At 41.2% G+C, this 23927-nt stretch overlaps 1 protein-coding gene across 2 annotated transcripts; it reads right to left on the bottom strand.

Moving 5' to 3' along the window:
* Nucleotides 1-3728: 3728 nt before the first annotated feature.
* ap1m1 (adaptor related protein complex 1 subunit mu 1) lies at nucleotides 3729-22065 on the bottom strand. 2 transcript variants are annotated; one of them, XM_085803931.1, is made up of 12 exons: nucleotides 21855-22065; nucleotides 20648-20804; nucleotides 20447-20514; nucleotides 20230-20360; nucleotides 18609-18756; nucleotides 18212-18338; nucleotides 17837-17979; nucleotides 15385-15456; nucleotides 14932-15090; nucleotides 14484-14609; nucleotides 5059-5134; nucleotides 3729-4633 (listed from the first exon to the last, which is right to left on the bottom strand). In XM_085803931.1, the coding sequence occupies exons 1-12, from the start codon at nucleotides 21894-21896 to the stop codon at nucleotides 4611-4613; spliced, it is 1272 nt and encodes a 423-aa protein (XP_085660057.1). In that variant the 5' UTR covers nucleotides 21897-22065; the 3' UTR covers nucleotides 3729-4610. The 2 variants fall into 2 exon arrangements, with proteins under 2 accessions (XP_085660057.1, XP_085660059.1); XM_085803933.1 differs by lacking the exon at nucleotides 21855-22065 and having other exon boundaries at nucleotides 20230-20359; nucleotides 20445-20514; nucleotides 20648-20806.
* Nucleotides 22066-23927: the final 1862 nt, after the last annotated feature.

Here is a 23927-nt window from a genome sequence, read left to right as displayed (position 1 = left end):
TGTCTCAAGGTGACTCATCATCATCAGCTATTTGTGTTTCACAACTGGAGGGTGACAGGGCTTCACACAGGTGATTACAGCCAGGGGCCCCTTGTGTGTGTGCGTGCCAGAGCGGGGAACGACCTGCGCTGACGTCACGCACTGATCGTGAGTCCTGATGCGACACGAGAGGATTCCCTCTGTTGCTAGGCGATGGGGTTTCTTGTGTGGATAAACAGGACAGACTTCCTCCTCGTGGCACACCTGAGTTTGAAGTCGACACTGCCACGCTGTCTGAACTCTACCTGCTGTTGCTTCATCGCGCCGTAAATGAACCATAGGTATTTTCCATTGCGAGGGAACTCCTGCTAAATTATCTGCTGTAAAAAAAACAAAAAAACAATGTCAATGTCGCGTCTCCACGGCAACCAACCAAACAGTCAACAACAGGGGGGGAAAGGTGAAGCTCCAGTGCCATTCACCTTTTAGTCTAGTTACGCTGTTAGGCACGAGAACATTTGTTTTCGTTGAACACAGCATCAAAGCTAAACGTATGTGGTTATGTAACACTGCTGCTCTTGCAAAAAAAATGAATGGGTTACATTTCCTGTGATGATTTTAAAAGGTACAACAATAACTTATCATTATGTAGTAATGAATTATGAATGAAAATCTGTCATTGTTAAATGCCATACAACTAGTTTTTATGAAGGTGATAAGTGCATGTGACTTCTTTTCCACTTTGTAGCCCCCTCCTTCAGGTTTTGTTTTGTTTTGGCTTAGACTAAATCTTCTCCCAATTTTGACAAATTGAACATTATTTGAAAGCTCTCCGTCTGCTGATTTTATCTGTGATCCCTGAATCACTGTGGGAGCTGCTGACACTGAATTGCTCCAGACTTCTGGACCAAAAAAAAATATAAAAAAGACAAGGTAAAAAAAAAAAGAAAAAAAAAAGATTTTCCCTCCACATAACTCTGTAACCGAATAGTGACCTTTTCCTTTTAAAGGTGTTCAGAAATGGCCGTTTGTCCTGCTTGTCGCGCCTCCTTCTACGATTTTCCACGAGTTGCCGCACAAGTTTTTTTTTTAGTAAGGAAAACGAATTTGATTGGTCGTTATCGAGCGGGCGGGATATTCAACAGGGCCGGTTCTAGGCAGGCATATATGAGGGGGCAGTCAGAAATGTGAAGGGGGCATCATGTGAACACATCATGCTCCAGCACTTTGTTTTCTCTGTGCTTATGATAACTTAATTGAATTGGGTTGTTGGCCATGTGTCCAACCCCAACCTGGAGAAGTGGATTGCACTTTGTCAGACCTCTGCCTTCAGACCTGTCCAACTAGGGGCTGGGGGGCCAACCAGGGTCTTAGAGCCCAAATTTGTTACTGTCGTAATGCAAAGAGCCACATTATATGGGGGGGGGGGGGGTTGTGCATATACCTGAAGATGCATTGCAAACCCAGAGGGGGTGGAAAAGGTGAGTAGCTAAACCCCTGTAGGGGGGTGTGGGGGCATCACCCCCAGAAATTTTTTGTGATTTTAAAATCTGAGTGAAGCATTCTGGTGTACTCTGAGAAGGGGGGGGGGTCTACTATGGTCAAGATTTACAAAACTGAAAGGTAGTCTTAAGAATACTAAAAAAGAAAAGAAAAAAAGAACAGAACATTTTAGAAAAGAACAGTGTCCCTTTTTTGGCAGGTTTTTGTGCTACTGCAGATAATTTTGTCAACTTGTAATATACACATTTTTTGAGTATGTTAAAATGTGCTTTCTCAACTTCTAAAATTTGGATTTGAGGGGGCAAGACATTTATTTGAGGGGGCGCTGCCCCCTCTTGCCCCTGCGTAGAGCCGGCCCTGATATTCAATGTTTGGGGCAAGACCCTTTTATGTACAGTCTATGGGTGAGACCGAGCTCGGTGTGTGTGTGTGTCTCTCAGATGTGAGACCGAGCTCGGTGTGTGTGTGAGTCTCTCAGATGTTTGAATGACGGATGACGGATCCAATATCAGTGGCTGATGAATCATGAGCAGGCTGACGTATAATTTGTGCGCCTGCATTATCTAATGTGAAAAAAAACTACCTCACTTTCATCCCGGATTTACTCGAAAACAGAATTTTGCACAAAGTTTGGGCTACATCGTCTGATAGATGAGTTATTACACTCATGTTAGGACCCACAGTGGAATCAAATTCATTTTTTCTTTTCTGTACACCTTTAAGTACATTAATTTTGGGCTTGTTCACAAAAATGCAGGTTAAAGCAATCGTCTACAAAAAAAATCTTAACATTTCAGCTTTGCACGGTGCTTAATTCTTTGATATGATACACTCTGAAGTCTGAACATAAATGAGGAGCTTGTGTGTTTGAGAAATGTTATGATAACCCTGCGGTTAATCTTCGATAAGAGAGTATATGTTTATGTCAAATATTTGTGAACATAAGAGAGGATACCCATGGTTTGCTGCATCCAAGCCCCTCTGTAAGCAGCCTTGCAACACGAGGCGTACGGTATGTCAGATCTCCTCCGTCTGACGCCTCAGAGGTTGAGTTTGCTTCATGAATGCGACCTTCTCATCGTGTGCCAAATACTATATTCACATGCTCTGCCAAGCACCACAGAGACCGTTCCCCAGCGCCGACCAGTAAGTGCGTTCCACCAACGGCCGGGCTGTGGGAAGTTTACGACACAGAGTTAGAGATGCTTAAATCATTATTATTATTTTGTGATATGTATGAATAGAAGAGCTTGTAAATATTCAAAACAAGAGCTTTGACCCCAGACAGCGATAGAGCGATAGAGTAATCTGGTCTGAGTAGGTGCTATAACTAGACTCATACCTGTCATTCAGATCACAGCTGGATAGGACATGTATTCACACGCACAACTGCGTCGCTTAACACAGATAAAGTCTACAAGAAAGTTCAATAATATCCTAAAAAAGACATTATCTCTAGATCGTTTTACAATGTACATGTTCAGGGTTAACGCTAAACTCATGAATGACAAAAGCTGGCATTCTCTCTCTACAGATACTGAACTACATTGTGCTCCGTTCCCAGACCGGGCACACCTGCTGTGTAGGTGTCACCACAGAGAAACAGGTGTTTGCACAAAGAATATGATAGAAGCCGGTCCAACGTGTCATCATCATCCTACGAGGTACGAGCACAAATCCGGCATTTCATGCTCAGGGTTGACACAGATTCACAGACCTTCGGCACCTGCTTTAGACTGACTCACACGAATTAAAGAGTATCACAGTCCCCTCGCAAAGACAAACTTAAGGCATGACCTCATGCGGGACCACTGCAGTCTGGCTTTGGCATGAACAATAGCCGGTCTGTGTTCAGTCCATCCTACGTTTCTCTCGAGCATGTCTGCGACCGCTGACCACAGCTTGAGTCACATCCTTCCCAGCTCTCCTGCATGTTTACGGAGTGCTGGCTTTCAGTTGCCTATGATATCACGGGCCCTGGGTATTAAGAGTCGCACTGTTTGAAAATACCTCCAGGATGGGATGGAAAGAACCGTCCATGGTTAAATACGACCACAGGCCTGATACAGGAAACCCCCCCCTCACACACACACACACACACTCTCCCCTCTGCAGAGCTTTCCACTCCATTCAGCATTCCTCGCCGGCGCTGTGGGACAGGTGCCTGCAGATGACACTCTAACAGCTCACCTTGATGACTGAAGTGACATCACATGAGAAATGACGCAGGGCGGACCATGGAACAGTTTTCTCTAAATAGACATTTAATGATTTAAAATAGTTTGGCTACAGACAGTGTGGGGGGGGGGAGTAGGGGGGGAGGACAGGTGTCGGGCTGGAAAACAGGGCTTTACCGTGCAACTCAAACTCACTTTCATGTTGTTGTTTTTTTTTTTTGCCAAAAGCTGAATGTCGAGGGGAGACAAAGTGATGAATGAAAAAAGCACAACAGCCAAGCAGGAAGGCATTGCTCTGACATGTTTCAATGGCATCACGTGGAGGAGGAGGAGGAGGATAGAGAGAATACAAAACGAAAGAGAGCTTCACTTTTTAAATTTACAGTTATCAAACTAATAACACTGAGTCGAAGATCATTAACATGTAACAAATATATACAGATAATCAACAAATAGGAATTGTGGCAGAACGAAGCAGCTTCATATAAAAAAACCCTCAGACTCAGACTGACCGGTGAGTGTGTTATTATTGACCTGTGTGGAGGCGATTACAGTAACTTTAAATCAGAATTGTAACATCTGCTCTCAAGCCATTTGACCCTCTGCACCTGTAATGGTTGGGATGTAAACGTTACTCCTGCTTTCCTTGGCCTTGTTCACATTAGGAGCCACACACAGTAATAAAACAGAATTACTTTTCTTTCTTTTTTTTTGTTTGTTGTAACCCTTGCCTAACCAAAGGCTCCATCTAATATTTGCATTGATCAGAGATGAATATGACTTCAACAAATACAAAAGAAAGACAAAAAAACAAAAAAAACAAACAAAAAGTACGTAGATACTGACAGTCCTCTGGTCTCATGACTGACACCTGCCATTGATAGCGCATTAGCAGCTCGGCTCCGCCCCCCTCTGATTCGTCCACCTGCCTACTGCTGGCTGAAGCGCTGCCTACTGGGTCCGGAGCTGGTAATCTGAGGAGGAAATGGACAAGACTTAATCAAATGGAACGAAGAAAAAAGGAGGGGATGAAAATCGAGTGGAGGCAGCTGATGCTTTCCACCCAGAATGAATGGAATACAAAGGAAATGAGATGAGGATGTTTGGCAATTAGTGGCAACATTAGCAAAAAAAAAAGACCAGCATGTGCAACCTTGGTAATCTCAGTACGAAGATCAGGGAAGCTTGGCAAGCAAAAAAAAAAAATTAAGTTCACTTTCTCACATTTCGCAGGACGTTGCCACATTGCCTCATGTTCTACAGTGTATCCCCTTTTCATAGAACTGCATTAGTACGAGGCTAGTTCCCACCACATTGCACTGCATTGCCCAACTGTTGCCTAATACCTGCACATATGATATGGGCACCCTGCACAAGCATCGGTGAACTCTTAACCTACCTCCGTTCTGGGTGATGTAGCGCACCCACGGCAAGGCCTGGTATCCGCTCTTCTCGATGATCTTCAGGTAACGCACCTGGCGGAGACGACAAAGAGGAAAAACTGACGTGAGCATGATTGACGGCAGAGAAATGTACTGCAAAGGTTTGCACAGAGGCGGGCAGTGATATGACGCAACATGTCATGAATACAATGGTTGACAATTAAGAGGCTTTTTAGATGGTGAGCTACCTCATCCTAAAACATTCATCATCTATAATTTAAAGGCTTTAGCAGCAATGAATCCGGCTTAACACATACAAAACAACACGTGCTGCAGGAAATTCAGAGCTCAATGATTCATCCAACCCCATGAAGGTTAGGACTCTAGGCTGTGTTCAAAATCATTCACTACTCACTATATAGTGGGCTATATGTGATTTTGTAGTGCTGTCTGAATGTTAAGTGTGAATTGTAACATCTGTCTAGGGATTACAGATGGAAAATAGGGTAACACTTTATAATAAGTAAACATTATTAAGCATTAGTTAAGCATTAATAAATGCTGAATTCTTCATTTATAACGTATGAATACGCATTAGTATGTGGTTTATAATACAGTCAGTGTTTATCAATGATGAGTAAAACATTTTTAACTGTGTTTATAAACTACATACTAATGATTATTCATGTGTTATAAATGATGAATTCAGTATTTAATGCTTAACTAATGCTTAACAGTGTGTACTTATTATAAAGTGTTACCAAAAATGGTCTTTGGTTAACTCTGGTGCATCTACAGCAATGTTTATTGATGTGGGACACTGTCCCTGCTAAATAAACTGATGATAATAAAATAAAAAAAAACAAAACAGAATTAATATAGCTACCCTTTATAGTGGACTCATAAGATCCCACAAAACCATGATGCAATGCAATCATGCATCGCAGTCATGATCGCATCGGCATTGATCAGCAACAATTTAATTTTTCTTAGTAGTGTCCTAAAAGTGTTTTTTTTTTTCATTTTACCAGTGGACTCACTACATATACTCCTCTATATAGTGAGAGCAGGTAGCAGTGAACCAGTGAGTCATTTCGGACAGAGCTTAAATTTTTGTGGGCTGTGGAAACCCAAACAGACGACACCAGGCAAACGCTACACACCACGTCACCTGCGTCCAACTACGACAACATTTTTTTTTTTTTTTTGCTAAATTTAACATCAAACTGGAAAAAACCTAACTGCTCATACAGAAAAAGCACCTGCAAAACACAAGGAAATTGAAGCATCACTAAATGCTGCAAAAAATAAATATGCTGGGATAAGACAGCAGCGACCAGAACAGTACAAATAGTTACAGTATGAAGCAGCTGGACATACTGTAAATTGTTTCTTATCGCGGTTAACTACATTTGCTCATATCTCATGTATTTCTGCAACCTATTTACTGGTAAGGTGAGCACATTACGTTCCATCTAGATTATGTACATTATGTGATGTTGCAACAGGTTTCTGGGGACACTGTGTGATACAGTATTTTTTGCTGTGACTCTGCGAGCGGTGCCGAGACCTCCAGCGATCAAAGCGGCCGACTGCAACGGGAGGAAGCTGCAGACGTTTCAGAGCCACCTTGCCAGTCGACAGGTGTCAAGCGGTTCGTTCTCGAAAAGGCAGATTTTCAGTAGCGTTCTCCCTTTAAGCTTGTGGTGAGTAGCGGTGTAGTAGTGGTGTTGATGAGGAAGCTGTAGTATGAGTCACAGCGAGAAGAGGGAAGCGGCAGCAGGGCAGCTTTCAAGGGACACACGAGTCAATTTACATAACTGTATTTTTTCAAAAAAGAAAAAAAAAAAAAAAATTGCACATCAGCACAATCGAGACACAACTTTCACAAGCCATTAACTGATATTTCATCACACGTGTTACCACAGAGCTCAATTTCGAGAATAGACTGTAAAAATACCCTGGGATCCCGACCATCACTCAACGTGATTGCACACTTGTTTTTCCCAGGTGGCAAAAATGTCTAATTAAGCAACATCACACAAGAGAGGGTGAGACTGTCCTGAACATCCTCGTGGCTGTGATTTGGTCACAGGGACTATAGGTCTCAGTCAGCAAAAAGCAGCATTAGATTATAATTATATATTTGGCAACAAAAACAAAACTAATTCCACAACTTGACTGATTTCCCTGATGTGCACATGCATTAACTTTGTCTACATGTTACCCCCAGATGTGCAACGAGATATTCACAGGCTTCTTTCCTTCATTTATAATTAAATTCAAAGGTTATTATCATCTTATTTAAGATAAGATAAAATAATCCTTTATTAATCCCACAGTGGCGAAATTTACGAGGTTGCAGCAGCAGACAACAGCAAAGAAATGTATAGTATTTCTGGAAATATATTATAACACACTTTGCAAAGTTTGTTTCAATCTAAGATGACAACAGAATAGTTAATAGGAGTGAAACCTCTCATCCAATCAAATTACTTGATGTACAAAGAAACTTATATCTCTGTGCCCATGCTGCTAGATTTTTGATATTTAGAATATAACTCATTTACCTGAATAATAACTTCTATTGCAACTCAACCACAGTGACACTGACGACCTCTCTGCGCTATGTCATCTTGTAGTAGCAATTATTTTGCTATTTTATTATGTATAGTTTGTTTTTTATATTCTTATTCTTTATATTCTTATACTATATGTTGTTATCGTCACTGTATCGTCACTGTGTGTCTGTGTAATGCTGCTGCACTGTAATTTCCCAGCTTGGGATCAATAAAGTCTATCTATCTATCTATCTATCTATCTATCTATCTATCTATCTATCTATCTATCTATCTATCTATCTATCTATCTATCTATCTATCTATCTATCTATCTATCTATCTATCTATCTATCTATCTATCTATCCCAAATAATTACAGATCTGTTGTGCCCTGGCGTTTTTCTGTTGTAGTAACTTTCACACAAGCGCTAACTTTTAAAAAAAGCAGGGACGGGATGAGAACGCAGCCATTTTAAGGCTGGCAAGACCCCTGGTTCCCACTCTCAGGGCGCCGCTGCCGTGCCGTGCCGTCTCTCCGTCCGGCCGGTTCCCAGCTGAAAAGCAGGACAGACAGGGCAGGAATTTGTGGGTCGAGCGGCGGCGGGGCCTTTGGTAAGGTCTCGATGCTGGCCGCCTTGTTATTACCTTCCACAACACAGTGAGGTCAGGGAGAGCGCTGCGGCCGCCAGACAGACACATGACGACAAACACATAGACGCGGCGGGATCACCGGGTCTGCCGGCGCAGCACTTCTCCCTGAACCCAGGAGCCAAACATGCAGTCGGCCTGACCGTGGGTACACAGTCAGCAAAATGGCACCAAAAGCCATGCTCTGCAAAATATCATTATGGCTTGTAAGATGAGAAGGGGAGAGGAGGATGTTTGTTGTATCTCGCTTGGTAAGTACACCCTGCATGTGTGGTCTGGGTTTATCAGGGTTTTGGTAGAAGCTATGGCCCAGAAAGCATCTGCACAGCTTGTTTGGGTTCTCTCAGCATCACCTACAGAAAATGTAACTACAGCTCTTTGCTCTTATTGCCACTTGGCCAAAGTGTGGGGTTGCTCCATTTCTAGTTAAATTTATAAGGTGCAGTTACTTGCATCATACACACTTCACATGTGTGCTCCCCTACACTTAGTGGTAGGGTTAAGAGGAACTTTCTCAAGCTTTGATATTTACATGCGTCTAATTAAACTTCACGGCCTCTTCTCACACGTACAGAGTGGTGTCACTGGCTGCATTAGAGCCTGAGACGCAGCCTGCTGCTGTTAGCCTGTAATAAGGGAAAGGTTACGGGCCTGACACGGGAGTTCGATGGGAATATGGCTGCTATTGCGACGCTGGGACTCCACCACAGTGTGTGAAAGCTGAAACTGCTGAAAAAAGCAGTTTTTGAGCTTTTGGTCAGTGAAGAGGAGCGCTTTGTTGTTTGACTGACAGTCGTGCTGGGAAGGACTTCAACTGAGGGAATTACAGCTCTACGAGAACTACAAGGACAACGACATTCAAGACAGTGAAAATTGTCTTTATAATGTTTGATAATGTGTCCTTGACTTATTAAACAATGCTATAACTTAATTGTCTTTAAAAACAAATCTGAAGTACCTGTTATTATTACATTTTAGAAGGTCATGTCTTACTGAAACTTTGCTCTACTTAACTCAGCGTGACTGAGCCACCTCTGGAAGGTATAAAGGAGAATCATTTCTTTACATTCATGGTGAAGATTCACAGATTTCACCATATCATATTAAACTGTTTCTTTAAATAGTTGAATTTTATCTTATCTTTAGCTTCAGATAGTTAAAACATTGATTCCAATGAATACCTCAAAAGACATTTTTTTTTTTTAACTATGTACTGTGCAAAAATGACATTACTCCATTGTAAACCAAGTGAAATTGTAACATCACTGTTTTTCACACATTTTTGAAAAATTTCTTCAATGAAAATATTGACACTATTAATTGGTTTTACTTCTAAAAGCCATCGACTATCTGACTGATCAACAGGTGACAGACACTTTTTGCTGGATGCTGAAGAGTTGTTGTGAATATGTAAAATGTTTAGTCTTAATCTGAATGTGACTTATTACTGGAAAATGTGCAGTGAGTTAATATTCAAAAAGGTTTTCTACGTTACAACATCAGATCCAAAATTCACTTTTTTAAATTCAATTGTTCTTAAAGGTTGTTCGCCCGTGTTTGTCACTGCACTGTGACTTAACCCGCTCCTGGTTGAGTATCTGTTGTTCTGCTCATGGATTTGGCAAAGATTTGAAAGGAAGGAACAAAAATGACATTATTCCTTTCAGCTGCCAAATTACCGTGGAAAATGGCGAGCATTCTTCCACTGCCATAACCTCCCGGATTACAAATATCATAGATTTCAATTAAATTGGGTTGTTTCCGAGTGGGCTGCGTAATGTCCATACAACTTAATAATGTTTTATTGACTCTCGCAGGAAATGTGCAGAAGCTGGAAAATATGACCTCTTAGCTCTTTTAATGAGAGTTACACACAAAGACTGTATCAAAAGTTAAAAAGTAAATAGAAAGAGGCCTCTGTCTGTTACAAAGAAGCAGCTGTTAATTGATCTGAGAGATTATTATCATCAAACACACTGATGGCTGTTAAAGTGAGTTTTGAAGTTTATATATTTGAAAGAGATGAATTCATTAACACTCAGAGAGCAGGCCTGTATCTTTACACTGTTAATCCGCTTTATCAAACAACACTTGTAATTGTATATCATTACTTTGGTTTTGGTTTCATTATTCACCCTAATTAATTATTTATATAGTTTGTTGTTTCACATATTGTGGGTGAGGTTCACCGCATAATGGGAACTGAATATTTGCACCACAATATCAAAACTCTTGAGGGAACTGCTCATGGAGACAGTGACCATATCTATAGCTGTGAAAGCGGAAATTCAAAAATGCTTCCATCAAGAAAAGTGTGTGAGGTTTGCGTTTCTTTATTTAGGCCGGTGGTGTACAGTCATGGGCGTCGCACCCGTGGGGGATGGGGGTGTTTCGACACCCCCACTTTTATAGCAAAATAATTTCATCCCCCCCACATTTTCCAATGGTAAACCCGTGTGCCCACCCCTCGCTGTGCACCAGCATACAAAAATGGAGCGCACCTCAGCCTCAGCCTCCTTACGCTGCATGAAAAGGCAGTGGTCGAATTGAACGGGCATTCACCCAATCACAGACCGCTGTCCGCGACGCGGCCGCCGGGCCGGGAAATTTGAAGTCACAGAGACGGACTTTAGTTACGTGCCAGTCGCAGCTTCTGTCACTCACCGATGACTGAAAGTGAACAATATAGAGAGGAGACGAGAAAGAAGGAGGAGGCAGAGATGCTGAAGAGGCATCTTTTTCAACTGAAGTTTGTACCGGTGAGTGAATGCAGAGGAAACCGGCTCTACGCCCCCTCAAATCAACACTCTGTCAGCGAAGGTAAAAAAAAAAATGCTCTCATTGCTTATAGGGCAGTGATCAGCTCCGGTGACCGCGGCGCTGACTGTTTATCCCCGTATTAATTAAAACCAGACGTGACCCGACACACGGGTGCTGAAGCACGGACCAGCGCGGTCCAACTCTTAATTCTCGGTCCGGACTCCGAACCCGCGCGTCTGATTGGGTTGGTTGGACACGTCAATCGCTCTGGTCGAACCTCACCGCTGAGCAGTGGCGCCGCCAGCCGGAATCCTGTACGCACTGTGCGTACAATTTTTTTCATAGGTGGAAAAAAAAAGAAGCAATTTTGTTTATTTTGAGCGGGTGTGATAAAGACGCTTGTTGTTTGTAACAGGCTAAACGTGCTGAGTTCATTGATTGTTAAACCAATCAGTGGAAGCCTAACGTAAAAGCCAGTGATTGTCGTTTACATCATGTCATCTGTCTCTTTTTGATTTCTGGCGCCTATTACACTACCGCTATGTGATGATTACGCCTGGTCCAGTATAGAAATGTCAAAAAGACAGTTGAGCCTTTTCCAGGCATTTAAAAAAAAAAAGAGAGATCCAAACCCACGATCACAAACACGCAGCAGAGCAGCGATAATGAAGGTCTCTCCTCTCTAGCTCCAAACTCACTCGTCTGCACCGCGATTATGGACTCATAAGTGCCGATTCCAGGTTGAGCCCCCACTGGGGGAGCCTCGGCCCATCAGCTTGTGTGTCTGTGGGTATGTGTAACCCGTATGTGTGTAGCCTGTGTGTGTTAATCTCTCACGCGCTCTGTTAAGATGAATCAACACAAACGCTGCATGAGCGCGAGCCTGGCACAGAGGTGCGCGCTCTGGCGCATCTGGCACAGTCGGTTAACGGCACCGAAAGGAAAACTGGCTCCCGCTCCGCGGCTTTTTCGCGTCCGACGTCTATGTTAAGCACATGTTTGTTATTGATATTGTAGCGTCCGACCCGACGTAACTACAACAACATAACACAAACTTATCTGACAGCTCTCTCACTTTTTCCTCTGCTCCTCCTCACTCACCTACACACACTGTCTTCCTCACACTCAACCCTGGCCCCTCAGCTTCTCATCCAATCCATACCCCTACCTGCCCGTAACACATTCACAGTCAGTCAGGAATCACACAACTTATAAACATCACAACAACATTTACTGCGGGTCGCAAACAATATTTTCAGTTGTGCAGTATATTATGACAAGTCCATTGCTACGTGGCATGATGGGGCACAGCGACCCTCCCCCCCCCCCCCCCCCCCCCCCCCGAAAAAAAATTGTTGCAGCCTATTTGCCGTTTCTGTGCGTACATTGAAATTGAATCCTGGCGGCGCCACTGCCGCTGAGAACATGTGTGTGCGCGCGCCTGTTTGTTTGTGTGCTCTCTGTGAGAGAGAGAGAATCAACACATTACCCCCCCCCTCCCCCCCCCCACACGCACACACACACACACTCACACACACACACACTACTCTTTGAGAGCAGACAGGAAAGACAGCAGTGTTTTTTCAACCTTGGGATCAGGACCCATGTGGGGTCGCCTGGAACTCAGATGGGGTCGCCTTAAATGTCTAGTAATTGAAAAAAAGAAATTACTGATAAAAATATTTTTTAAACTAATTATCATAATATATTTTATAAATATATATTATGAATTTAAAAAATATGATTAAAAACACCACACACAATCCTAAACAACTGTAAGAGAGAGAGAGAATTTTTTTGAAGTAGCCTAATGATAGTTCATTTGTTTATATTCTGTTTGTTCAGCAGGTGTGGTGGTGGATTCATAATGGATATAGAATTAGAAGTGTATCTAAAAAAAAAAGGATTTTACTCCCCCCCCCCCCCCCCCTCAACAAATACAAAATTCCGGATGCTTTGCACACCCCAATTGCTAGTATTAGTGCATACTACTAAAATATTGATTGAGAATCGCATATAAGACTCAAATGACACGTTAAATAATAGGCCTACTGATAGCAATATACAGCACTTAAATGCAATTTTTACTTGCTTGGCTGGTAAATTATCTGTCTGGCTGGTAAAAAAAAATTCACTTACCAGCCTGAAAAAGTTAGTTTTGGACCCTGATTGGAAGCTTACTCTTTTGGCGATCTAAGGTGGGCTCAGGTCAATTAGCCTATATCTTTTCGAGAGAGTTTTCAATCCAGCCATGAAGTGCAGAGTTTTTTTCAGGAACGTCGTAGCATAGGTAAATCCACCGTGATAACTACGTGATAGTGATTAAAAATTGCATTTTGTGATTCAAATTGAAATTCAATTTCCGTTCTTTGGAACACCCCCACATTTAAAATCACTGCTCCACCCCTGTGTACAGTGCTACGTTCCTGGAAACAGTTTTTAAATGAATGCGCTGGTATTTTGCAACTCCTGCCTCGGATAATAAAACACAATCTCAAATGAGATCTGGTTAATAGGAAATTCTTTCTTTCCTGCAGGGCAATAATGTGATTTTTTTTCCTTTTTTTTCTCCTCCAAACTGGACTCTGTCAAGTTGCCATTGTTTCCTCACATCGAGACATGGGAAAACTTAATTTTGTGTTACTGTGGTGCTACACGTATAATCACAGGACAACTGTGATTATACAGTATGCGCTGCACATCTGTGTAACTCTGTGGTCAGCAAGAGTTTTCATTCAAAACATGAGGGAAAAACATTAGTGTCTCTCTCAGTTTCCTGGGAATCGCAATCAAAGTCCAATGAATCTGGTCACCTGTAACTAAGAATGACATTTTATATAACTGTGATTAACTTAAAAAAAGGCAAAAAAGGACAAGTTCAAGTTGATGAGCAGCTCCTTTCTCACTTGTTTAACAGGAGTATTTTTCTCCTCCACAGACTGAGTCTCGGCCTCGGAGCGCTGCGTCGCTGCCCCCTGTGGCCGACGCTGGGACTCACATGAATTGTTTGAATTCCTGCTCCGAGGAGAGACGACATCTGAGACACCCTGCTATGTGCCATAAATCCTGAATCCGCAGAGACTGGGAAACAACTGAGAACCACAAGATATTTGGACTATGCGTGCACGTGTGCTGGACGATAATCAAACAGCAGGTGCAGAGAAACAACACTTGTTTGAATCTTCTCCCAGATGCCTTACGGGACAGGAATGATAAACACAGTTTGACCACATGTAAACACATTAGGTACATTTTCAAACAGTAAAACTCTCTTTCTTTTCCTTCACGTCTCTGTGGGGAATTACCTTTTAGCCTATTTCAACTCTACACATGTGCTGCTGCAAGTGAATTAAAACACTTCCTTGTGCAATTACTTGAATACACTGTTTAACAGCTGTCACGTGGAGTGTGTGTATGCGCGCGTGTGTGTGTGTGTGTATGCATGTGTGTGTGTGTGTGTGTGCAGGATGTACCTGGATGCCTGAGGTGGTAAAGTAGGGGATCTCGAACTTGACACTGATTGGTGGCTTCCCCTCCTTGTCTTCGGCTTCTACGCTCGGCAGACCGAAGTGGGCTCGCATCAAATACTCCTTTCCACCCTGTGACAAGTCACAACACCAACTCTTTAAGTCCTGACAAAAAACTCAGGAACAGCTCATTGTGTTTTGATGCTTAAAGCAACAACATGATGGTACAAGAAGAAATCGCTAGAAGGTCTGCAGCAGCAGCTTTACGTGGATGAGATCAAACACAACGAGTTAAGTTTATTGCCACTAACAACAGAACAAGTGCACTTTTTTTCTTTCTTTTTTTTTCTTTTAGTCAGGTGAAGAAAATAAGCAAACACCAAACCCAAACCGAGGATTATGAAGTCATTTGTAACCATTCGTATTATACTCATGAGTCACGCTCTCTGCTCACAGGGAAGGACTTGATTGACCAGACGATCTCGCTGTTCTCAGGCACCCACTTCACGCTGCCCACTGTGGTCTTGAATTTGGGTGAGTCAGCGTCCGTTGGCACAGGAATGTGGATCTCCACGTTGTTGGCAGTGGAACGCCTTTTGAATTGGCTCTTTGCCTGAGACGAGAAACAAGCAGGTCAAGTTTAGCGCCGCGTCCCGCCTAGACGGGACTTTATGATTGTTTTAAATAAAGTATTATATAATCTGAGTTGGTCGTGCATGACAACAAGGCACATAACATAAACTGTTGCTGAAAAACCATTAAAGCAGACTTGGCTGCCAGTTTATTACTCTATTCTTTTTTTCTTTTTTTTTTCTTTCTTACAGTAACTATGGCGCCCAGGTAACACAACAACAACGCTGCTACAGAGGATATGGCAACCAGTGCAACAGCTGGAAAAGTGACCGACCTTGATCATGTACTCGATCCGACTGTGGGAGTGCTTCTCAATAACGGATTCAATCCAGATCAGAGGTTTCACCTAAGACACAAACAACACACATATATATATTAGTATACTTTATTTTACTTTAAAACATGTCCTGCTGTATTTATTTCATTTATTTATTTTTTGAAGTGTTGGATTGAATTCCTTGTGCCCTGACATTCGCTGTTGAAATGCATTCAAGAAAACTCAATAAAATAATTTTGAAAGAAAAAGAAAAACATGTTCTGCTGCATTGTACAGAAACGGCAAATGAAACAACATACAGTATGACACAGTCACCACCTAGTGGACAGCAGGTATTACTACAACAAAAATACCTGCTTTAAAGGTAACAGAATAACACAAATAGTTTGCTTTGTTTCCACGACTGTCAACAAATACGACAAAAAGACCTTTACTCTTATTGTAACTGTGTGGAACGAGTGTTGTGTGCTCTCCGTGTTGTAGATGAAATGTAGGGAAAAGCATGGATTGCGCCACTTGACACATTGTGTAATTATGCAACTTTTTTTTTTTTTTATGTGCACCCACCTCAAACACAAATATTTATCATCTAAGCCCAACAAAACTAGGCTGATACTGATATTGACAAAGCACTAAAACCTGCGTAAATGTAAACATCATCACATTTTATCAGCAGCAGAACATATTTTTAATGTGGTCAGTCGCTCAGGAGTTTGTTTACTGGAGAGCACAGGTCAGATCGAAGCCGTCGCTATCCGCTGCGACTGGAAAGACTTCTGCTCCACTGTCCTACTTCCCTTCCTACGGCCTTACTGGCAAAAGCCTATTGTGAAATATTTACTCAGAATTTGAGCCTCTCTAACCCCCGGCCAACCACATTACTGGCTATATACAGTACATACATTTTTTCCATTTCCCTTCATGACGGTGCTTTTGCTATTAGAAATGCTTATCATCTGGTCGATGACGAAGCAAGATCTGGTTTTGACAAGATCTCATCTGCTTCATCTATTTGTACATAAATGTGTACTTACTCAACAGCAGACCGACCGTATCGCAAACAAAATGTGATGTAGGAGTTTTTTTCTCATGAGCTGCTTCACTAATTTAATAACATGAAATAACACTTAGCCATGAGTGACGGTCACATACTGGAGTGTACGGACATGATTCATCTGCTTTTAACCACAGTTATCTGAAACGCGGTGTCGTGGTTCAGAAGAGCGGTTTTGGGAACAGCTGACTTTTATTGTGCGGCAGAATTTTTTAATATTGTTCAACTGCTTTTCCCAAATATTACGTCAAAATATTTGGTCATTAATGTGAGAGGTAATCAAACAAATCACTTTAAAGGATTCTGTGCAGTCAATCTAGAAACAATCGTGCTCAACTTTAAGTAGTGAACCCGGCTCCTGTTCAAACTGAATTATCTGTGTGTATTTCCTTAGAGTACACTTGATGCTTACCAGTAGGGGTGTAACGGTACACACAAGTCACGGTTCGGTACGGGTTCGGTACAACAGACACTAATTGAATGTAAAACTAAAACCCATCTTCTGTAATAAAAGTAAAAAATAAATAGAATAAAACATAAAACAAGTGCATTAGGAGTGGTATAATACTATTAATTCATTCTGGAGGAAAAAACACCCTGGTAGTGACAACTGGCAACTATTATAAAAAACAAGAAACTAACATCAATGTTGGTTTACACAGTTAATTTAGGCTAGATGCCAGTTGCTTTGATGATGTTTTTGGTCCCGTCTGTGTTCATGTCAAGAGGTTGCTTATTTTATTTTTTATTCATTTATTTTTTTCTCTCTCTTTCATGTCTGTCCCTTCTTCTTTGTGTGTATATGTATCTTGTTTGCTGCTTTCTTGGCCAGGCCTTGCTTGGAAAACAGATTTTTTTGATCTCAAGCAATTTGCCTGGTAGAAAAATTAAATAAAAAAAAGTTGTTGCACACAACTTTTTCCTCACACCAGTGACTGACATATTGGGGAGATGCTGTCTTATGCGTTAACGTGTTTGATGCGTTTCTAGCGACGCACTGCACGTCCCTGAAACATCACTGACGGTCCGGTCGACCGCTCGCGTGCTGTCGCTGTTTCACTGTGAAGCCAAAATGTTCCCACACAGGTGATATAAATGAGGCAGGCGGCTCCTTTTTATATAGAGTCTATGCTAGTATAGAGGCTCATTATCGCCACCTGGATTGGAGTGAGGACTTAATGTTTTAAAAAAAAAAACTCACTCGGACGTATTCGTCGTATGATTGTGTGCACCGAACCGTGACCCCCGTACCGTGACAACACAAGGCGAATACAAAAACCGTTACACCCCTACTTACCAGTTTTCAGGTCCGGGGTCTGTCTCTTTAGCTACCAGATCACTTATTTTGCTACAGTTCACTCAGAGAATTAGGTGATTTTAACCCACAGTACTCACGTGAGTGTTGAGGCGGTAGGACATGAGCTCAAACTCTCCATCAGGAGGGATGAAGGAGATGGTGCGGTCGTTCTCGAAGCGAGACAGACGGACACACTGGTGAAACTTCACATCTTCCAGCTCTACTGATTTACTCTTCCCTCCTACATGAAGAAATACAAAAATAAACCTGAGGTCAATTCAGAAAGGAGAGAAATGCAAGAAGAATTGTAGCAGCATCACATGAACATGAATTGGGCCTATAGGCTGCACTTGCTTTTCTGATCCGCATGAAATCTGAATGTCACTCTTTCCTACTATGAAATGCTCATTTATCTAGCATCGTCACATCTGTGAACACAACTGGACCAAATCGTGTCTTGAGAGGGAACTCACGTCCAGTGTTTTCAAACAGAACCTTGTCGTTAAGGCCGAGCCGCAACTCAGGCATCCCAGACAGGAAGACACGCATCTTGATGGAGCCGACGATCTCGCTGCGTAAAACGTTACCGTTGGCACTGACCTGCAGAAAACAAACATAACAAAAAAACAGAGAGAGGTGACACAGAATCCCATTAAAGAAAAGTTGTAGTTAATAAAAGAAATCAAAACACATAAAACAGAACAAGATGAGCTAGTCTGACACTCTTGAGAATAGTGTGACACATACACACACACACACACACACACACACACACACACACACACACACACACACACACACACACACACACAGTGGGGAGGAAGTTTACAAACACTGCAACCGGCATTCCTTAAGCAACACAGTTCCTACCAGGAGGTTGACTGACTCAATGACGTCCAGGAAGACCTCGTTCTTCCTGTACTTGATGCCCTCTGACCTCCAGGACACAGCGTTGGTTACGGTGGCGGGGGGTCGCGGGGCGCCGGTGTCCAGCTTGTGCCCCTCCTGGGTTATGTATCTGAGAGACACAAACGTAAACACTGAGACACAACTACGGAAAGGGGAAATCAACTGTCTGCGGTGGCGAGTTCCCAGAAAGCATCAAAGAAGAACAGAGACTGTCTAATCGCTACGAGGGAGGACAGTCAGACTTAGGACTGTGGTCATAGAGCAGCGGGGGAAGTCCAGTGTTTTGTTTGCTGCTGCGTCAATCACAGTCCTGCTGCAGGGTTAAACGGTCATTCACAGTTCTGTTTGGTGAAAACCGAAAGCTCATTTTAACTTTCAGATTTACAGGTCCATCTCAATAAATTAGAATATCATGGAAAAGTGTATTTATGTCAGTAATTCACTTCAAAAAGGGGAAATAATTCATTTTATAGATTTATTACACCCAGAATGAAACATTTCATGTCTTTATTTAGTTTCTTTAAATTGTAATGATTATGGCTCACATTTAATTAAGACCTAAAATTTGAATATTACAAAAGCATTTTTAATGCTCGTAGAAGCCATATTCTTATCTGTTTAGATTATGGTGATGTCATTTATAGAAATGCCTCTGCCTCCACACTTGCTACCCTGAACCCCATTTACCATTCTGCCATTAGATTCATTACTGGTAACAGCTATTTGACTCATCATTGTGCTTTATATGAGAAGGTGGGCTGGGCCCCTCTAGCTTTAAGACGAGACAGGCATAGGCTCTTGTTCATTTATAAAGTTTTAATTGGAAAAATGCCATATAGGCTATTACTTCCCTGCTAAGTCAGTCTCATACTCCATTCTCAACTCGCTCAAGTAACTGGTTGACTAGTTTATCTGCAGCATCCACCTGGAATCATTTACAACACTAAAACTACAGACACTTGTGTCTCTGGGTCAGTTTAAAACTATGATAACAAACTCCTCTGTCTACGAATGTAACTGTTTTTAATGGATGAGACTGTCTTCTGTGATCTTTCCGTCTTTAACTTGTGCTGTGTTGATGCTGTCTTATTTTGTGTTTTGTGTAAATACTGTATCTGACTATCTGATGGAAATGTTGGCCTTCTGAAAAGTATGTCCATCTATATGCACTCAATACATGGTTGGAGCTGTTTGACTTGAACTACTGGAAATCGACTTTTCCATGATATTATAATTTATTGAGATGCACCTGTAGATCAAACGTCTGGGTGATACAGCAAAGCAACCTGCAGACTCAGATTAACTGAGACACAGCAGACAAGATATAAAACCTTCACACCTGTCAAACACAAGGCTACAATTTCTCACCTTTATTTTGATTCTAGGGTTTAGCTTTACTTATTTTTGCTTGTTACATTTAATACTTATCAGAATGAATATAGAAAAGATGGAGTATACTGTATATGTTTTTGATCAACCCAAAGGTTGATAAATATTATCTGTACTTATTAGTTGTGCCTTTAATTATACTGTGTATACCAGTAGTTAATTTCAGTTTGACTGTGGCAATGAGGAAACTCACTCTTGCAGGATCTTGCTGTCGGTGGTCTGAGGATAGCCAAAGTCCATCAGTTCATCCATCAGCTCATAAATTATGACAAAGTTATCTCTGATGCTCTCCTCCTCCAGTTCTTTGAAATACTCTGAAAAAACCTGGAAAACATCAACATTGTCAGTTTGGCTACGTTTGTGTTGTTCATTAATTGAAAGAACTACGTTTGTCAAGAATTTGATCCTACCTGAACAATTTTGTACAAGAAGGAAAAGACCAGTGAGACACTAGCATTTTTCTTGGATGTTGCAACCACTGATATGATGTGAGTTAAGAAGTGCAACGAGGGTTTACTTTAAAAAGTCCAAAAACAAAACACAAAAGATACAATGCAAGGTGTTGAGATGTTTCTGAGATGTGTGCACCATGCATTAATAAAGAAGGATACAGTAGAGGTTATTGTGTTTGATCCACATGAAGCGGACTCCACCATGAGCCAGGATGGGAGAGAGCGTCCCCTCCTCCTCTTTGTCCATCAGGAGGGTCATGAAGTGCTCGATCTCCGACATGTCCACATCTCCCCGGTAATTTCTGCACACCAGGACCTGAAGGGGACAGATAGATTGTATTAGTGCAGTTTACAATATCAATGTTACTACAAGTTTGTTACCGCTATATTAGCTAAGAGGGTGTAAAACCTAACAATGTAATGTAATGACGCTGTTGTTAGGTTAAGCTATTGACATTGTGCAATTATAGACATTGTGCACACTCTGCCTTTCATGTGCACAACTACACTCATCTAGCTGCTGTAAACCTGCTGTGGCACTACTGTATGCATTTCCTTCTCTTGTGTTATTTGTAACTGTGTTTTGTATTGAATTACCTCGGCTTCTTGTGCACCTTCCGTCTCCCAAATACTTGAATCTGTGTCTGAATGTTTTATGCGTACTGTTTAACTGTGTTGCAAAGGTATCTGGCACTTTTAGCCCACAACAAATTACCTTCGGGACAATAAAGTAAACCTAATCTAATCTAATGAATTCAAACTCAGTTGTAGTTTCTATGTTCATTTACATTTCTTTTTAATGCACAAGACAGATACAGTCCTTTAACATTTTGTTTACCATATGTCGGTGATGCACCTTGTATCAGACTCCTCTTACTTAGACATAGCTGTGGGCGGTAGCTGCAAACATATGGTAAACTACAGTAGCTAAAGTTGCATCTCCATGTATAAAGGACCCTAACGATTGGGGAAAAAAAGGTCAAACGTATATAAAAACACTGTGTTGAAGGGGTTTAACTGGCGCAAGATTGAATAAAACATGTGTTTTTAAAGGTAGTTTTGTCAACATCTGCACAGCCCCTGCAGCTAACAGCTGACATCACCTGTCTCTCTGCCAGCGGCCTTATATATTTTTTCTTATATCCCCCTCAGTTTTCACCATCATATAACAACAACCTCAACATTTAGGTGCAACTTAACCTCTTAAATAGCAAGACAAAACGTACCCACAGCCCATTAAAGCGCGGTCATACGGTAGCTGTCCCACCGAGGATTAAAGCCACATCATAATCTGTCAATGAAGAATGTGTGTTGAGGCTAGGCTAACGTTAGCTTAGCATCGCAGCGGTCCCAGCCGTTATCTTACCTTTCCTTTTAAATCCAAGACATACACCGCGCTCGCAGACATCTTGAACTAATTTTATACGAGCTTAGTTCAGCTCGTTTTCCAACAACTTACTGATAATATTTGATATTAATAAGTACTTCTGGGCAGGATTTAAAGAACAGACTTTCATTCATAATACTAGAAAAGAGGAAAGCGACCCTTCCCTTTTCTGGTGCCACGGAGCAGCGGCGCCGCGACGAGCGCCCCCTGTGGAGCCGGAGGAGCCGCTGCAGGCCACGACCGGTACTGCACCGAGGAGGATGGTCTTTGTGGTAAATGGTTGACATAATATTTTCACAGTATAGTAGGTAAGCCAAGCTAATAAAAGAGCTTGATAAGAGATAAAGTAACCAAAAAAAGAAAAAAAAAAAGATTTAATTCATTTAATTCATTTTATACTTTATTTGGACTTTAGTCAAATTCAAACCTCTATGATTCAAACTCATTTTAGTGGCCTCCACTAGGGCAATGCTGCAAAACAGTACAAAAAAGCTTCACATAAAGTTCTAAAAACATACAATATCAACATTGGATTTGCGTGTGTTCGTAGAGAATGTTTATAAATTTAACTTATTGAATAGGCTCAACTGTTGGGACCACCTTTTGTTTTAATGATGAATTGGATTTAATGGGTGTTTCCTGTGAATAGTGTAATGTACTGGCTTTATTCATGACATATTTCCTTCTTTTTTTCCCCCCTTATTTTATAATAATAATAATAATAATAAATTTTATTTGTAACGCGCTTTTCCAAGTGCTCAAAGACGCTTACATAAAAACACAATTTAAAATACAATGCAGTAAATTATCACAGTTAAAATACAAGAACAAAATACACAAATTTAATTTATAGGTTAAAAGCCAGTTTAAAAAGGTGGGTTTTATTTTTTTTAATTTTAATTTTTAATTTTTTAATTTTTTTAGAGATGATGGGTTGCTGGAGGATATAACATATACATTTTATCTCTCTTTCTTTTTTTTCTAGATTGAATAGATTGAATTAATATTTTACTGTCACATCAAAGAAAGACTTTATACAATAGTGCTAATGAGACATGTTCAGGCAAAGGATCAAAAGTATCATCCGTTATCATTATCATGTATTAGCTATGTCATTATCCTTTGTGTTTCTGCCGCACTCACAGTCAGCATAATGCCCTGTAGCACTGTACAGACTTCCTGAGGAGTTTTGAATTACATTCCTGGCCAAAAATAACAAATGACGTTGACGTTGGGTGGTAGATGTAATGTCATGTCATGGGAACAAGAAGTCTTTTGCATTTCTGTTGTAATTTTTTCAAACAATTATCCTAACTGTTCTCACGGTCTGTAAGTTGTGCTGCTGATTAGCCTCTTTCTGTCACTAACTTTGTTTTGTCCTGTAGCTTCCTCTACTGGAGGAGCCGGTGATCTGCACTAGACTATAGCTTCTTCTTTTTTTTTTCTTTTTTTTTAAGTCGAACTACTAGACTCATGAAGATCACCACCAGATAGCACCATTTCCAACTGTTCAGTTACCTGAGGGTTGCAGCATTGAGCAATAGTGGCTGAGGTGGTAAATGGTTTAACCAGTAGGTGGATGGGTGAATTGAGAATTACTGTAATAATATTTCAACATTATTATGAATTTATTGTAGTTCCTAGATCTCATTTTTAAAGCTTATTTTCTACCTGTGACTCTTTTATAATGATAAGTGAATTTTAGGGTTAGTGTCACTAATACAAAACCTCACACATCCTTCAGCCAATCACTAAAATGGATGGATGTGATTAGGTCAAGCTTCACTAAACAACACAAGTGTGTCATTACACTCAACTTTCAGTATTATAAACATCTTTTTTTGAGGGTGTTTGATGGAGCAGAGGTAGATCAGTCAAATTCCTCCACACACCGTACTCAGCAGGGCCACTTCCTTATGGACCTGGACCTTACACACACATTATCATGTTGAAATGAAAAAACAAAATTTCCAAACAGTTTAAAATACGGTTTAGAAATATAATGCCTATATTCAGCAGCATTAAAGTGTTGCTTAACTAGAGGCTTTGCTA

The sequence above is a fragment of the Trachurus japonicus genome, chromosome 17 (genome assembly GCF_045865225.1).
Source record: "Trachurus japonicus isolate A0001 chromosome 17, Traja_1.0".
Classification (NCBI taxonomy): Eukaryota; Metazoa; Chordata; class Actinopteri; order Carangiformes; family Carangidae; genus Trachurus; species Trachurus japonicus.
Note: the sequence above shows the minus strand (reverse complement) of the source record. Positions and strands in the feature narration are given on the sequence as shown.